Genomic DNA, 17,940 nt, shown 5'->3' with positions numbered 1-17,940 from the left:
AGAAATTCATTGGCCTTGGCTATCTTCGAATTGTTGAAGTTCTTCGCATAGAGATGTATACATGTTTTATATGTAATTTGGTCATGTTGCTGTTGCGTTAGATATAATTTTCTTCATATTTTTTCACAGGTGTTTTGGAAGTTGTGCTAGACAGTGGTATTGAACACTGGTACATTCTTTTCATGCACAAATCAACCTACGCACACAATGTAAAACATGCGATTAATTGTGCGAAAGCACTTCTGCGCTCATCATCTTGTCACTTGGACCGTACGTTCGTGTGCCGTTCCCTAGCAACGCAAATTCGCCATGCTAAGTTTAAAAAAAGCATAACACAGTTAGCTCAAACTGGGCCGGGCGCTCCCGTAATCGACCGCGCCAATACGATGACCTCCAAATTTGGCCATGGCCACCCCCGAAATTTGACCTTGGCAGATTTGGACCAAAATCGATGCCTATAGCCATAACTGACCGCGCCGAACACGATGGTGACCTCCAAATATGACCCAGGCCACCCCCGAAATTTGGCCCACCCACCTGCTAAATTTAGCCCTGGCAGATTTGGACCAAAATCGGCATCTACTCATAACTGACCGCGCCCAACACGATGGTGACCTCCAAATTTGGCCCGGGCCACCCCCAAATTTCAATTCGGCTGATGTAGACTAAACTCGATGATCAACCATAACTGAGCGCGCCCGACACGACGGCGACCCATTTGGCCCGGGCCACCCCCGAAATTTGACCTTGGCAGATTTGGACCAAACTCGATGCCTATAGCCATTAATGACCACGACCAACACGATGGTGACCTCCAAATTTGGCCATGGCCACCCCCGAAATTTGACCTTGGCAGATTTGGACCAAAATCGATGCCTATAGCCATAACTGACCTCGCCCAACACGATCATAACCTCCAAATTTGGCTCACGTCCCACCCGCTAAATTTAGCCCTGGTAGATTTGGACCAAAATCGGCGTCTACTCATAACTGACCGCGCTCAACACGATAGTGACCTCCAAATTTGGCCCGGGCCACCCCCAAATTTCAATTTGGCTGATGTAGACTAAACTCGATGATCAACCATAACTGAGCGCGCCCGACACGATGGCGACCCATTTGGCCCGGGCCAACGCCGAAATTTGACCTTGGCAGATTTGGACCAAAATCGATGCCTATAGCCATAAATGACCGCGCCCAAGCCGATGGTGACCTCCAAATTTGGCCAGGGCCACCCCCGAAATTTGACCTTGGCAGATTTGGACCAAACACGATGCCTATAGCCATTAATGACCGCGACCAACACGATGGTGACCTCCAAATTTGGCCAGGGCCACCCCCGAAATTTGACCTTGGCAGATTTGAACCAAAATCGATGCCTATAGCCATAACTGACCGCGCCCAACACGATCATAACCTCCAAATTTGGCTCACGTCCCACCCGCTAAATTTAGCCCTGGTAGATTTGGACCAAAATCGGCGTCTACTCATAACTGACCGCGCTCAACACGATGGTGACCTCCAAATTTGGCCCGGGCCACCCCCAAATTTCAATTTGGCTGATGTAGACTAAACTCGATGATCAACCATAACTGAGCGCGCCCGACACGATGGCGACCCATTTGGCCCGGGCCACCCCCGAAATTTGACCTTGGCAGATTTGGACCAAACTCGATGCCTATAGCCATTAATGACCGCGACCAACACGATGGTGACTTCCAAATTTGGCCATGGCCACCCCCGAAATTTGACCTTGGCAGATTTGGACCAAAATCGATGCCTATAGCCATAACTGACCTCGCCCAACACGATCATAACCTCCAAATTTGGCTCACGTCCCACCCGCTAAATTTATCCCTGGTAGATTTGGACCAAAATCGGCGTCTACTCATAACTGACCGCGCTCAACACGATGGTGACCTCCAAAATTTGGCCCGGGCCACCCCCAAATTTCAATTTGGCTGATGTAGACTAAACTCGATGATCAACCATAACTGAGCGCGCCCGACACGATGGCGACCCATTTGGCCCGGGCCAACGCCGAAATTTGACCTTGGCAGATTTGGACCAAAATCGATGCCTATAGCCATAAATGACCGCGCCCAAGCCGATGGTGACCTCCAAATTTGGCCAGGGCCACCCCCGAAATTTGACCTTGGCAGATTTGGACCAAACTCGATGCCTATAGCCAATAATGACCGCGACCAACACGATGGTGACCTCCAAATTTGGCCAGGGCCACCCCCGAAATTTGACCTTGGCAGATTTGAACCAAAATCGATGCCTATAGCCATAACTGACCGCGCCCAACACGATCATAACCTCCGAATTTGGCTCACGTCCCACCCGCTAAATTTAGCCCTGGTAGATTTGGACCAAAATTGGCGTCTACTCATAACTGGCCGCGCTCAACACGATGGTGACCTTCAAATTTGGCCCGGCCGGGCCACCCCCAAAAATTCAATTTGGCTGATGTATAGACTAAAATCGATGATCAACCATAATTGAGCGTGCCCGACACAATGGCGACCTCCACATTTGGCCCAGGCCTTTGCCAAAATTTGATCTCGGCATTTTGGATTTTTAAGCATTAGCCACTATTGTAGAGCTCATGTCCTGAAGCTGTGCCATAGCTGTATGAGATGCCACTTCGAAAGCCTCTATGTCAAGTCATCTGGGATCGTTAACAGTATTACACAGCATATTAACATTTTTGCAATTTGTCGCCAATGAAATGTGGGTGTTATGGCTGGTATAACACTAGCAACTCATGCTATCCAGCTGAAGGCTTCATCCAGTGAATAGCATTTGCGTTCTTTTAAATCTTGTGTGGCCATTTCCAATTATAAACTGAAAAAATCCAGGCGCGTGCACTTTATTGCTTTGATCATGCCTCCTTACTTTTAATTACTTTACTACAGTGCTCACTGGCTTCCTATGGGCTTTGTATCTATATTAAGCTAGCAACGGGGCATCCTGTGTATACAGGTATTAGCACGATTTATTACATCAAAGTGTAAGAAATTCATCTATTACAATAGTGCTGATCTCCTGTGCTATACATGATGGCATTTGAATGAGTGTCTACCTGAGTGAGAGCAAAAAATTCAGTCTGAAACACCAGTGTTAAATAAAAGACAAAACATTTATTACATGCCATGAAAAGTGACATTCGTTAAATACTCGCATCCATAACATAAAAAAGGGAATTTGTATATTAGAACATTTATGGCTTTAAAAAAAAGTTTTTTCTCTTGCCAACAATAACAAGAAAACAAATTTTTTATGGCAGAAAGCAAACAAAAAAACAAACTCAGAATAACCAGAGAAAGAAATAAAGAAAGGGAGGGGCATATCACAAAACCCCGCACAGTACATGACAATACATGGTATTGTAGCAAAACTTGTATTAGTCGCAGGGCACAGCCACTGCCGCCTTGCCCACTCAGCCTTTCACACCCGTGTATCGTTTTCCAGGGAGGAGAGCTTGCAGCCATCACACAGAATGGAAAACATAGACTTGTCCACTTCGGTGAACCTGCTTGTAATAAGCAAGATATTCGTTTCACTTACTTTGCAGCTATCCCTCATAAATGAAAACTACTGAGGGCTGGAACTACATTTGCATTGACTCCAAGGCACCTCCGAGATGGGAGCTTCCGTTTTGCTGGGACCTTATTAAAGTTGATGAAAGCAGTGACGGGCTTGAACACAACAGGAGCCTGCTTGTTTGCCTGTACTCTGCTGTTAACTACTCTGTTATTCAACAGTTATGTTTACTTGAGCTGTATGCTAGAATGGTGAAAATAAATTTTGACTGGCACGTACAGCTGTGCTTTCTCAAAGCTTTTTGCATCGCATAAGCCACGAAAGGAGTAAAAAGTAGCACCACAACATGAACTCAATTCACCAAGGACTATTTAGCTAGCCACCACACTCAACGTGTATCATACAAACAGAAAAAAATTAAACACAAGGGTCATCATTAAAGTCAAGCAAAAAAAAATACTGTTTTTCTCACTTAGGCAGGAAGTGGACACATTTTATTCTAGTCAGAATTGCAACTAGCTAAACCTTTGAGGAATGAACTTTTACTACAAACCTGCAGTTCACTGCTTCAATTTTTTTACTGGCTCTCGAATCCATTTCCAAATCTTAAATTCAAAATCTCCCAAGCTGAGGATCCGTTTAAAAACTTGCATCTGCAATTGGATACATGGTTGACTGCCTGTTGGCTACATGCTAAGTGACTAAGGCTGGTATTGTTTTATAAGCACTATATCAATTCCACTCCCGAAGAAGACAGTAGCCTGTTTTATGCATTTGGTGCTAAATTTAACTGGCCCCTTCAGGACTGCATGCATGGAAGGAGTAGTTAAGGATGCGAGAAGGCATCTCTCCTAAAAATGTGTTTGAAGCTGCAAAAACCAGCTCGAAGAACATACAAGGACAGTAGTTTTCACAAATTTGGGACAGGAAGCGATCCAAAATTAAACAAGAAAATGCAACTCTGGCAGGAAGCAGGCCGTCTCCTCCCTTTTGAGTTCACACTATTTTCGTCCGCTCGAATGTGAACCTCACTGAAGGGAAGTGGTGGGGCGTAAAAAAAAAAAGTGACAAGTTTTGGCGATGGTAATAGCGTTGTCAAAGCAACGTACTTGCATCTCCCAGCCAGCACGATGGGCCAGAAGCAGACCATTTCTTGATAATAGAGGGGGGGGGAAACACAAAAAATAAAACACAAGCTGCAAGCAAAACATGAGCCAGATAAATGTCAACTACTATGTGCAGTAAATTTCTTCTCTGAGTGACGTTGGCTGCGACAGCACGTCACAGAGGGCTAATTTTCTCAGTGGCTCTGTCCGTAAAGTGGCTTTTCCTTCGCCGAAGCAAAGTTTGACTGCCATCACATGATTGTTGTCCTTGCTTGCGGAATGTAATGAAGAAGATAACCTGCCACACTGACAGTACGCTGTTCTCTACTGGAAGTTGCTGCCTACTCATCTGCGGTTGAATGGTTTATGTGGCTTCAACAACATTGGCGCACAACAAGACAAAACGTTTGCTGACACACAAGCTGCACCTTGTCCACAAGAATGAAGTGCTTTCTGCATCTCTACAAATGGTGCTAGCAGAAAAATAAAAACAGGCACAAGTTTTCCAATGCCAAACAGAAAGCAAGCATGTGCAATGAGAGCTCTTTGACTAACCAAACAAAACTAACCACCTAAAGAACCTGGCACAATATATTTTGCCACTTTGCTGCCATGCAGTTTTCAGCACTGACGAGATTCGCCTTCGACTCTGACAATGAAAGGGCTATTTCACAAGTTTTAGATGGTATCTGAAAGTACAATGCACAGTTTGCACATCTAAAAGCTTCATTCCATAACACTGGAACTATTGGTCACAGACTCTGCATCATGCCATTAGATGCCTGTATTTGACATAGTTGCAGCACAAGCCTGGTTTTGATTTGTGTGCTTGAAAAAAAAAAACTAAAACAAGAGGGAAGAAGAAAACCTAAAAACTAGAACACTTGCTGCCACTGTAAACACTGCTCTCAAAAGCACTCACCAAACTGGAAACTTGACAGCACTCTAACAGCAACAAAAAGAAAAGAAACTCTTCCATACCATTATAAAAATGGCAAAAACTTGTGACATGGCTACATTTACTTGTGACAGAGTCAACTTGTATATGAGGCATTCCATTCAGCATGAACTGCATAACTCAGTCCACAACACAACTAACCAATCCTAGCTAGGAAAACCTAAGCACTGGAACATAAAGTAACACAAATATTAGTCACTCAAAACGGGCAGAGATATTTTACATGAAGCCAACATTTTTGCAAACCCACAGCTCCTGCCAGAAATCATAACACCTTGAAATAAAACGCAAGTTGGCAAGAGCTAGTACAAAAGAAAGATTGAAGGGGCGTGGCACTACTGGTCACAATTTGCACCAGGCACAATTTGCAATTTGCCTACGAACACAGGCACACACAGACAATTACCCCTCGACCCTATAAAATGGCTTCGTTTGCTTAGCTAGAGTTTAATAAATAGAACAGTAATAATGATAACTGCAGTAATAATAATGCAACATGCAACAGATCATCAAATCCTCGTGGCACACAACTTGTTACTATCTGAACAAAATGGAATCGCATATACTGATGATGCCATACACGGCTGGTGCTCTTTCCTCAGGAAGGAAATTGACATCCGGAAGGAATGCTCTAGGTACGTGTCGACATTAAATTTTTCTTCAGACCAACTACCAGCTTCTATGTTGCAGATACAAAACGAGCAAGCTGGCAGGACCATTCAGGGCTTCCCCTTGCTTCAGACATCACTCACTGCATTCAGCTACTGGCCTTTCACTACTGCTTTAAATCACTTTACTTGCAAGCCCTGGCATTTGTGAAAATGCAAATGCATTTTGTTTGCTGATGAACCAACAGTCGTGGTTCAATCATGCAACAAGCTGCTGCTTTAAACTTGCCCCCTCTATTATGGCCGATCACAGCACTAAATACAACAGCTCACAGTCTCCTGAAAGCACTTCATGCAACAGCAGTGGATGTCCTCTCTGCAGGAAAGAAGCACCAATCATCCCAACAAAAACAAAGCATCACAAGCACACAGATGCGCACACTGTACAAAAAAAAATTGGCAAAAACCAGATTAAGTGGAGCATAGGCTACCTTCACGCGTGCACGGCCCCATTTGCATGTATGTGTGTGAGGTGCCCACATCAGCACGGGATGGACCTTCCAGATTTAGATTCAGACAAAAGTAAAAACACCAGAGATTCTGTGCCTCTTTCCGAAATAGCTTTTACATGGCGTAAAACACATCGTAGGCACATTTCCAATGGATTCACAAAAAAAAAAGGCATGGCTTTCCTCTCAACTTCACACAAAAATGTGAAGAGAGCTGAGAATTGGTAATAACTAAGATAACTAAGTGGGCTTTCTGAAGAAATGAACATTGGCAGGGTAGACTGGGGGAGCCTGGTGATCCAGACATAATATCTCAACGAAGATCACAGCGGTAAACAAACACATAGAAAACGTGCTGTTCTAACGTTGCGCTCTATGTTCAAAGTACTACTTTCTGAAGAAACAGCCAAGCAGCAACGTCTCTGACACTAACAGAGGCCAGCTTCAACACATTCCTTCTAAAGTGTTTTGCTGCTGCTATTTTCTGAACAGTCCTATTTGCATGTATTTTGCAACAACAAAAGTCAAATGTGAAGGGGTGGGTTGCTGACATGCACAATCAGTTAATGAGTGCACGCCAACCACTTAGCAAATTAAGAAGCAAAGGGTGAATACAAGAGGGACTTGTTGCCACTTAGCGACAAGCCTATCCAGGGACCTTAGCGATAACCATTGAACATACAGAAACACCCTTTTTGTACAGTGCCCCTTGACACATTTTCTGCTTAACACGCTTCGTCCAGAAAAAGACCAGCAAACATATTGTAAGAAACACACTTTTTTTTAGAGTGCCACCTTATTTGACACCTCCCCTGCAAAACACCCTTTTGGAGAAAGCAACCTTCCTCAACACCTTTTTCTGCATGAAGGGCCAACTGTGGCACAATACATGATGGCATCGTTTTGCAGCGAAATGGCACTACCACCAAATCCCCTCAAATGAAAAGGCATGCATAGGTCAGAATGTTGCTTACAGTGTTGACACCTAAGCATACTGTTTTCATAAAGCATCAGTGAAATGCGCTTAAATATTGAAGCAAGGGGAATCTGTCGAAACAGCTAAGTACTAAATTTTATTTCATGTCCAAAGCACTTGAGCGGTCCGCAAAATAAGCTTATTCTTTAGACATCCTGTGACCCAGCAGAGCGTCATCATCAGCCTGACTACACCCACTGCAGGGCAAAGGCCTCTCCCATGTCTCTCTAATTAACCCTGTCCTTTGCCAGCTGCGCCCACCATGTGCCTGCAAACTTATTAATCTCATCCGCCCACCTAACCTTATGCCGCCCCCTCCTAAGCTTGCTTCTCTCTGGGAATCCACTCCGTTACCATCAATGACCAGCGGTTATCTTGCCTTCGCATTACATGAGCAGTCCGTAAAATAAGCTAATTGTTTAGCCATCCTATGACCCTAGCAAAGTAGGTCTCTTCTAAAGACAATTAAGCTTCTAAATAGCGACCTTGCTCAAAAGGAGCAAGAACCAGTATGACCAAAGAAGCTCGCTGTAGATTAACAAGGATTCTAAAGCCAGTCCTCTCTTTCTAGTTTTCAAGTAGCCCTGAAACAAAGAATCTTTGGATTGTTTCCTGCCTACAGCTAATCTCATTTCTGAGCTACGATTGGTGCAACCCAGCACCTTGTTTTTTAAGCTTCTCTAATTGTACTAATTATGTCGCTATATTTAGCCATATTTTTTCCTGGGAAGCAAGTGATAGGGGGCAGTTTGCAATAATTTCCTCGCAATAAGGTGAACAAAGTCAACACAAAAGGGTGCTTGCTATATCGACTGACCCCTCAATTTAGTTATTTGGTGGTTACTTGGTGATAACTGCATTGGCACAGAAAGCAAAAAAAAAAAACTTTAAGTAAGCACGGCATAAGGCTTAGTAACAGCCAGTTCACCTGGAGCAGTGCTAATTGTAAAACTAGAGAAAAATTAAAATTTTCACACTGTAAACAGCTTTCAGCCTAGCAGATGGCACAATGTGCATTTTGAGTGTAGCAAGTCACATGTGAAAGATGTAAAAACAAAAGCCCCCACCTCTGCAATTCCCATCGCGCATAAACCAAGGTTTCCAGCCAACAACACTGTTAACACAACACAGATGACGCAAAGCTCCACTGTCAGGGGGCGGTACGATCCCAACAGAGAATGCAACTAGTGCACAACAAGCTTGCAGGAATGTGAAAAAATGCAGTTTATCATATGCATGGCCAACAAACGTGTTGGGAAGGCGGGGACAGATTGGCTGCTACTTGTAGCTAGAACACATGCTATTGTTTGCCGAGAGCAACGCTTCTAGACATGGTAACAAACTCTTTTTTTTTTTCCTACCTTGCACACAGTTATTTCCTTGTGACACAGTGTAAACATATAAATGTACAAACTCTCACACATTCACACTCTGTTTTGTTCAGCCCACAACGCTGTGCAAATATCGCACAGTGGCAGTCAAAGAAAAAAGACAAAGGACCGCACTGTCTGATCATTCTGTATTTGGTCATTCTTGCCGACAGTAGCTCATAAGGAAGGGGCTGTAGACAGCAAAAGAGAGCAGATTGTAGTGGCCCAAGGGCTCAAGCCCTGCAGTGTTACACAACACTCCATTCATCACCTGTCCTCACAAGGACTGGAGCAGCCTTTGTAACAAAATTGCTCACACCATCAACTTCGCTTTCACACTCAGCAGTCTATACTCGGTGCAATTCTGTGGCAGGCTTTCACGAACGAGGCAAATGCCACAACCGCTGCCGAAGTGTCGGGCATCAACGGGCAGTGGCATGCGGCACTCGGCACCATCTCTTGCAAGTTTACCCTCAAAATCTTGGCAACAGCACTATAAGATGCTCAGTGGCATAGCTGACTAATAGCTCGCACTGCATAAACCTGATTTTTCATTTTTGCTGCCAGTATTTTTTTTACTGCTTCTTTGAAATCACAATCAATCGAATGCATTTAGAACATGTGCAAATAAATTGGAGTCAGCTTAAGCCTGTATACAGAGACTCAGTTTAACATGTTTGCACAGATTTGGGAGCTTACAAGGATCTGATGCATATTTTATTTACATATTTATTTCAGAATACTGCAGGCCACTGCTTGGCCCAAGCAGGAAAGCATACCATTATGAATTCCACCATCAAATATGCCCAACCAGATTTAATGGTAACAAGATTTAATGGTTTAGGGGGGTTGAACGTCCCAAAGCGATTCAGGCTATGAGGACACCGCAGTGAAGGGCCCTGGAAATTTGGACCACCTGGTGTTGTTTATTGTGCACTGACATCGCACAGTGCACGAACCTCTAGAATTTCGCCTCCATCGAAATTCAACTGCCGCGGCCGGGTACGAACCCGCATCTTTCGGGACAGCAGCCGAGCCATGCCTAACATGAAAGGGAGAAGAAAAACCCATGCGGACAACAGCTACAAATATTACTTCCATGTGCACTAGCATCCAATATACAGACCCTTGCCTCTGGAACTAATAAAACATGCAAAGTGATGCAATTACATGCGCCAGAATGCAGGGCCAGATGCTGAGCGAGAGTGCCGTAGAAAAGTGAAAAATTTGTGGGTGCACACATTCTCCATGTGCAGGATGCATACACATGTTGCCCATTTGCATGAGACAGAAGTACAAATGTAGAAATGACTGCAGAGGCACACCATAGAAACCAGACTCCAATAGAATATGCGGACTAAAAAATTAAATAGAAACAGCCTCCTGGATGAGAGATGCCGACAGTAAAAACAAAGCCCCAGTGGGTACAAATACAGCTGACGCATAAGAGAAGGATGGCAAAGTAGGAGGATGGAAGCATAGACTGTTGCAAAAATTTTTCACTCAGTTCAAGGTAAGCCACACTGTAACTGGCCACGTCAGTTCACAAGAGGTTTCTAAACAGTTTGGTGCTGTATTTCCGTTGTGAAGATGCCAGTGTGAGTGGTCAGTCCTTGTTACGGATGGTTGTGTGAGAAGAGTTTGTTAGTATCCCGAGCATTAATGCTTGGAAAGTCGCACAGAAACCTAGACGCATATCCATGCGCAAGCCATTTAAAATGAAAGAAAGCCTAAGTGAATACAACCCCCTTGACTCTCGCATCTACAGTTGTAAAACTGCACCCGTATTTTGTGCGGGTGATTAACGGGCGGAAATGCTGACGCTAAAATGATCTCCCAGAGTTGCACAGCTCTCTATAAGCAACGTCAAGTTGACCAACCTCCATCAAAAGTGGTATAAGTTTGACCCTCTAGGGCTACCGGGAATGTAGTACAAAAGAAGAACTAGAGACTGACACAGCAGACTGCCAACAGCAGATCCAGACGAAATATGCTTGAGCAGCAACTGCTATAGTCACAACCGCGGTGCCTCTCACTTGGCCAAGTATGCCAAGGCACAGTGCAAACCTGAGACAGTGTAGAGGTGTCTAAGTGCAGCAACACAGACGCCCCTTGCACACAGTGCAAGTACGGGTCGTATTCCTCTATGAGCACACTAGTAGTGTAACCGTTCTGCCACAGCCCTTGTGATCGCTTGACAGTGTACAGTGACTGGAGGACTGCCTTTAGGCAATTTCACCTCAGCTCCTCATATCAGCACAAAAATAAATTGTGCATAGAGCATCACCGCAAAGCCTGAGACTCCGTGGACTTGGCATGCCAGGTGATAGGCCCCAGTATCGCTGACACATCGTTCAGCACATATGATTTGTCAAGACTGCAAGAGCGGCAATCATCCCACACAGAGAAGTTACATTGCAGGTAGAAGAGAGACTTCAAGCAGAGCTTTCTTTCTCTTCTCCCCTTCACAGGGAAAAATGCAAAATGGGTGACCTCTGAGGGCTAGAACAAGTCGGGGCCAGGGGTCCAGATAAGAATACACCATGTGCTAAGGGCCACGGTGCTTGAGGTTCCTTCTTTCCCTTTTGAGCTGCCCTCACATCTGGCTGCTGGGGAGGAGTCAAACATGGACAAATGAATGAGGTGTACATGCACCAAAACAAAGATGGCTGGCCTTCCTAGGGCTGAGGTTCAGCTGTTCTCCATGCTTGAGGATGCAGGACCAAAAGAGAAAGGGCACATGGTCAGGTGCTTTCCCATTTTCTTGGCAGTCAGCCATGAGGAGATCAGCACAGAAGGCAGCACAATGTGCACGTCCTGTCAGTGTCAAGTCTTCTCAAATTTTCGAGACCAACTGCACAACTAGTGACACGATGCCCTGCTTTCAAGGGTCTGCCCCAGGCTTCCGCAGCCCGAAGCCCTTCCTGAGGGCGTTGGGTGCACAAACGAAGTGCCACACTCAGTTTCTTGCATATGCAGGTCTCTTTTTGTGTAGTGCAACTTCAACTTGTGCCACAACAAAGGCGCCACTCCCATTGAAAGAAGCTGACAGGAGAGCATGGCAGAGTCTTCCTGTTCAGAAGTGTCCCCAGCCATACCCATCAGGATGCACGGATGGAAACAAAAGCAGCAACATGCAACACGCATGTGCCATCCATAGTTGTGTGTCACTGGGGCCGAACATCCAACTTTGAAACAATGAACAGCAGAGTGCCACACTGCACAGGATTTCAACCATTGAAAAGAGGCAGGCTTCCTTCAGTCTCCTTTATTGCCTAGACCTTGGGGAACAGGGAGAGGATGGCGGCACACACCTTCTGAGGGTTGGTCTCCTCGGGGCAGAGTTCCATGGCGGCGCGCACCTGTTCCTCGGGGAAGATGGACGACAGGTGGTAGTAGAGGCGGTAGCGGGGGCTGGCAGTGTCCAAGGGTGGCGCAGCGCTGACCTCGAGTGGCAGCGGGGGACGACCCATGGGTAGGCCCCCCCAGCCACCAGTGTGGGGACTCAGGCCCGGGAAAGAAGGGTAAGGGCCTGCGGCCGGCACCGGCGTTGTCGCGCCCGCCAGCGGGAACGCGTCCAACCTGCACGGCATCGATTAACTAGTCAGTCCCCGCAGCCAGTCACAGTTCAGAACAATGACGAACGAGGCATGACAGCAAAAAACTGGAGACAAAGTTGAATCAAACAAGCTAAGAAAGAAGAAGGCGAACTCTCAGTAGGAACAGCGTTCAGAATAGCATGAAGTCCAACACTCGAACTACATGCATAATGAGCAAACAAACCTGAACCTTGCTAAGGAAAAAGAACCATGTGCCATGTTATTGGATGGCATGCAGCTACTAACTATGCACCAGGGCGTGATTGCAGAGAAGGGTTACAACAGCAAACAAGATTACTGTCAACTTTTTCCACTCATTTAGCAATCTGGGAATTCAAATAATGTACTTATCAGTTGCATTTTTATTATGACCCTTGGACCATCCTCCATGACTCCTGAAATTTGGGCAATATCTGAGCACACTGAAGCAGTAGAAATTTTTACGAGCATGAAACAATGACATCGTGATGTGCCCTGCAGTCGGATACAAGAGAACCCTGCAGAGAGGCTCTATCCACATTCAAAACTCCCACACACTATTCCTCCATTACAAAAGAGTAGTCAGTGTTGAAGTTGTTCTTATCACCTCAGAAAAGAAGCTAACCATACGAGATCACCCAGGTGAATATTTCTTACTAAGAATCTGCTTGTTCCAGCAGTACTGCACATTCCCATCAGCTGCTGGAACCATCAGCTTCCATGGTAGCACTGAAAAATTACATTTAGATTTTGATACCACTTGTGCAATGTCCTTACATTTTCTAACCATTATGAAACATTCCGGTTGCGACGGCTGCGTTTCAATGGAGGCGAAAGGCTAGAGGCCAGTGTGGTGCACAATGTCAGTGCACGTTAAAGAACCCCAGGTGGTCAAAATTATCCAGAGCCCTCCATAACAGCATCCCTCATAGCCTGAGTCGCTTTGGGACATTAAACCACATAAACCAAACAAAACCAAATGTTAAACGAGTCTCCGAAACATCAGAAAAGCACAAAATTAGGAAAAACACTCAGAACGTGCGTAAAATCATCCTGCAGGACCATGAAAATCTGACAATAGTGGGAACACACCTACTGCTTCAAACTCCATTTGAAAAACAACAACTAGAGCACCAACAAAGCACTACAATACACAGGACTTCCACATGGAGCTCATACACTCACATTCTAATACCATAAGGACTTATGCTTATACACGGTTTTGTCGAATGTTCTTTGTCCTGGCAACACTGCGATTTAGCCCCAGAACACATCCTGTTTGATGAATTAGGACAGGTGCGTTTTTCGAGCAAGCAGTAACCCCATGGAGAAAGAGCATTGAAAGCAGATAAAGCCAAATAGAACAACAAAAGGTTGACACAGGGGCGCAACAAAAACACACGGACATAGAAGTAGACAGGGACGAGCGCTCGTCCCTGTCTACTTCTATGTCCGTGTGTTTTTGTTGCGCCCCTGTGTCCACCTGAAAAGATATGAACCAACACGCCCAAATACAAGTACTTCTGAACAAAAGGTTCTTTGCTGGAACCAGTGCAAACAGCAGAAAACCAGTAATCACCCTGCTGGAACCAGTGCAACTAGCAAGAAAACCATCAGGTTACCTACTGGAACTAGTAGAAGACTAGTAAGCACCCTGCTGGAAGCAGTACAACCAGCAGAAAACCAGTAAGAACCCTGCTAGAACCAGTGCAACCAACAGAAAACCATCAGGTTACCTACTGGAACAAGTAGAAAATTAGTAAGCACCCTGCTGGAACCAGTGCAACCAGTAAGAGCCCTGCCGGAACCATTGCAACCAGTAGAAAACCAGCAAGTGCCCTACTGGAACCAGTGCAACTAGCAGAAAACCAGTAAGCACCCTGCTAGAACCAGTGCAACCAGCAGAAAACCAGTAAGTGCCCTGCTGGAACCAGTGCAACTACCAGAATACCATCAGGTTACCTACTGGAACTCGTAGAAAACTAGTAAGCACCCTGCTGGAACCAGTGCAACCAGCAGAAAACCAGTAAGTGCCCTGCTGGAACCAGTGCAACCAGCAGAAAACCATCAGGTTACCTACTGGAACAAGTAGAAAACTAGTAAGCACCCTGCTGGAACCAGTGCAACCAGTAAGAGCCCTGCCGGAACCATTGCAACCAGTAGAAAACCAGCAAGTGCCCTACTGGAACCAGTGCAACTAGCAGAAAACCAGTAAGCACCCTGCTAGAACCAGTGCAACCAGCAGAAAACCAGTAAGTGCCCTGCTGGAACCAGTGCAACTACCAGAATACCATCAGGTTACCTACTGGAATTCGTAGAAAACTAGTAAGCACCCTGCTGGAACCAGTGCAACCAGCAGAAAACCAGTAAGTGCCCTGCTGGAACCAGTCAAACTACCAGAATACCATCAGGTTACCTACTGGAACTCGTAGAAAACTAGTAAGCACCCTGCTGGAACCAGTGCAACCAGCAGAAAACCAGTAAGTGCCCTGCTGGAACCAGTGCAACCAGCAGAAAACCATCAGGTTACCTACTGGAACAAGTAGAAAACTAGTAAGCACCCTGCTGGAACCAGTGCAACCAGTAAGAGCCCTGCCGGAACCATTGCAACCAGTAGAAAACCAGCAAGTGCCCTACTGGAACCAGTGCAACTAGCAGAAAACCAGTAAGCACCCTGCTAGAACCAGTGCAACCAACAGAAAACCAGTAAGTGCCCTGCTGGAACCAGTGCAACTACCAGAATACCATCAGGTTACCTACTGGAACTCGTAGAAAACTAGTAAGCACCCTGCTGGAACCAGTGCAACCAGCAGAAAACCATCAGGTTACCTACTGGAACAAGTAGAAAACTAGTAAGCACCCTGCTGGAACCAGTGCAACCAGTAAGAGCCCTGCCGGAACCATTGCAACCAGTAGAAAACCAGCAAGTGCCCTACTGGAACCAGTGCAACTAGCAGAAAACCAGTAAGCACCCTGCTAGAACCAGTGCAACCAGCAGAAAACCAGTAAGTGCCCTGCTGGAACCAGTGCAACCAGCAGAAAACCATCAGGTTACCTACTGGAACAAGTAGAAAACTAGTAAGCACCCTGCTGGAACCAGTGCAACCAGCAGAAAACCAGTAAGTGCCCTGCTGGAACCAGTGCAACCAGCAGAAAACCATCAGGTTACCTACTGGAACAAGTAGAAAACTAGTAAGCACCCTGCTGGAACCAGTGCAACCAGTAAGAGCCCTGCCGGAACCATTGCAACCAGTAGAAAACCAGCAAGTGCCCTACTGGAACCAGTGCAACTAGGAGAAAACCAGTAAGCACCCTGCTAGAGCCAGTGCAACCAGCAGAAAGCCATCAGGTTAACACCTACTGGAACTAGTAGAAAACTAGTAAGCACCCTGCTGGAACCAGTACAACCAGCAGAAAACCAGTAAGTGCCCTGCTGGAACCAGTGCAACCAGCAGAAAACCATCAGGTTACCCACTGGAATTACGTAATAGAAAACCAGTAAGCACCCTGCTGGAACAAGTACAACCACCAGGCTTCCAGCTGGTTCCAGCTGAAAACCACCAGGTTTCCTGCTGGTTCTAGCAGAAACCAGTACAAGCGAGTAGATTCCCATTAAAAAGTTTTCACCTGAATACAAGCTCAAGAATTTTGATGCTTCCGGCTTGTTTGATGTAGTCAAACGTTAAAAAGCTGATTTTGTTTACTGTTGCCATTGGCAACGGAGTACTAAGGATGCTGCAAACCATGACCCATTTCTACCTACTGCTGTTTTTTTTTAAGCTGTATGTTACTATAACTACTAACAAAAACTTGCTTATACCACTGATGTGAATTAAGTCAACAACAGCTAACTGATTTCTGGAAATAAAAATTTCTTATGCACAGTGTACTCCCATCTGTTTATATTCTGTGCTGGTTTCACAATGAAGTTTCTATTGCAATAAATTTTTTTGCACGTTTGACGATTTTCATTTTAGTGGGGTTTGGCTGTGCAGGATTAGTATTTTAGTGGGCCACCTGATACAAAAACGATGTTTACTTCAGTAATTTGCTAGGCAATTAAAGCAATTACCTATGAATGGATGTCTATGCAACATTTGTGGGTATCTGTGCATAAGTGGGGTTTAACACCTCAAAGCTGCGCAAGGGCCATGAAGGACACCATCTGCTGTAGAGGGCTCCAGATCAACTGTGACCACCTGGGGTTGTGTACTAACATCACACAGCACACAGATTTCTTCATATTTAGCCTTAATCAAAATGCAGCCACTGCAGCCTAGATTGATCACACAACCTAGGGCTTGCTAGACATGCACTGCAGCCAGAGTCACTGCGGCTGACTAGTAGTGGATATTATACAGGCATTCAACATACCCACATAGGACGTCTACAGGACGTTGCATAGACATCCATTATGAGTGAGGTCGAGTCATGCTAATATGAATCTAATAAAGAGAACCTCTCACTCAAAACATGACCCTGGAGCCTGGTAAGCAAAATTTTTATGAATATGACAACAATAAGGCAGCAAGTCACAATACTTTATCTCTGAATGTGATTCTGATACACATTCTTTATGTGTTTTTACGGGAGATGATTTGCATAACATGATTCTGGCACGTGCACAAATTTACCTTGGAAAGTACAATTGGTTTCCCCGTGCTCACCGGGTGTCGGAGGTGCTGCTGAGGCGCTGAATGGCCGCCACTTGTTGTGACCGTTGCTGCCGTGTCGAGTCCGGCGCACTGGCGATGCGCGTCACCTCGGCGTGCGCTGTGGGCAGGCTGCCCCACCCTCCACCGGGCATGAGGCCAGAGTCGCTCGCCAGCCGCCCGAGTGCTCGGTGCTGCAGGTTCTCCTGGCTGCCCGCACGTCCATGCACGGCTTCTGCTAGGCCCACAGCAGGTGGAGGGACGAGTCCGCCCACTGGAGCGCCCGAGGACGCGGCCGCCCTCAGATGGTAGAGCCGTGGGTCATAGGCCGGATTGAGTGTCAGCTGCCGCTGGAGCTTGCGGTGCAGGTTGCCACTGCCTAGTGTGTCGTCGCCGGCACCACTGGCACCACCAGGCGACAACATGGGGCTACTGCAAAAGCGAAAAGGGAGCACTCAACTCACAGGTTTTTCAGTGAAAGGAAGTGCGCACCGCACGATATTTGCCAATGACCACTCAATAATTTATAAATGAATTTCTTCTTGATGTTGTTTCCATTTCATCAAACAAACAGTGGCTGTGATGTGCTGTTTATAGGTCACGTGAGGCACAAAAAAAAAGATCAATGCAACTG

At 45.8% G+C, this 17,940-nt stretch overlaps 1 protein-coding gene across 2 annotated transcripts in view; it reads right to left on the bottom strand.

Annotated features, from left to right (window-relative positions):
* Window positions 1–3,126: 3,126 nt before the first annotated feature.
* The window catches only part of LOC144096619 (uncharacterized), a 137,891-nt gene continuing 123,077 nt past the window's right edge, over window positions 3,127–17,940 (bottom strand). The window contains exons 8-9 of one of the 2 annotated variants that reach the window (XM_077629435.1): window positions 17,322–17,738; window positions 3,127–12,658 (exon numbers count right to left, since the gene is read on the bottom strand). In XM_077629435.1, the coding sequence (XP_077485561.1) occupies window positions 12,352–12,658; window positions 17,322–17,738 (724 nt within the window). In that variant the 3' untranslated portion in view covers window positions 3,127–12,351. The remainder of the gene's footprint in view (window positions 12,659–17,321; window positions 17,739–17,940) is intronic. The other variant, XM_077629436.1, reaches the window with a different exon arrangement.

This window comes from Amblyomma americanum, chromosome 7 (genome assembly GCF_052857255.1).
Source record: "Amblyomma americanum isolate KBUSLIRL-KWMA chromosome 7, ASM5285725v1, whole genome shotgun sequence".
NCBI classification, from domain to species: domain Eukaryota; kingdom Metazoa; phylum Arthropoda; class Arachnida; order Ixodida; family Ixodidae; genus Amblyomma; species Amblyomma americanum.
Note: the sequence above shows the minus strand (reverse complement) of the source record. Positions and strands in the feature narration are given on the sequence as shown.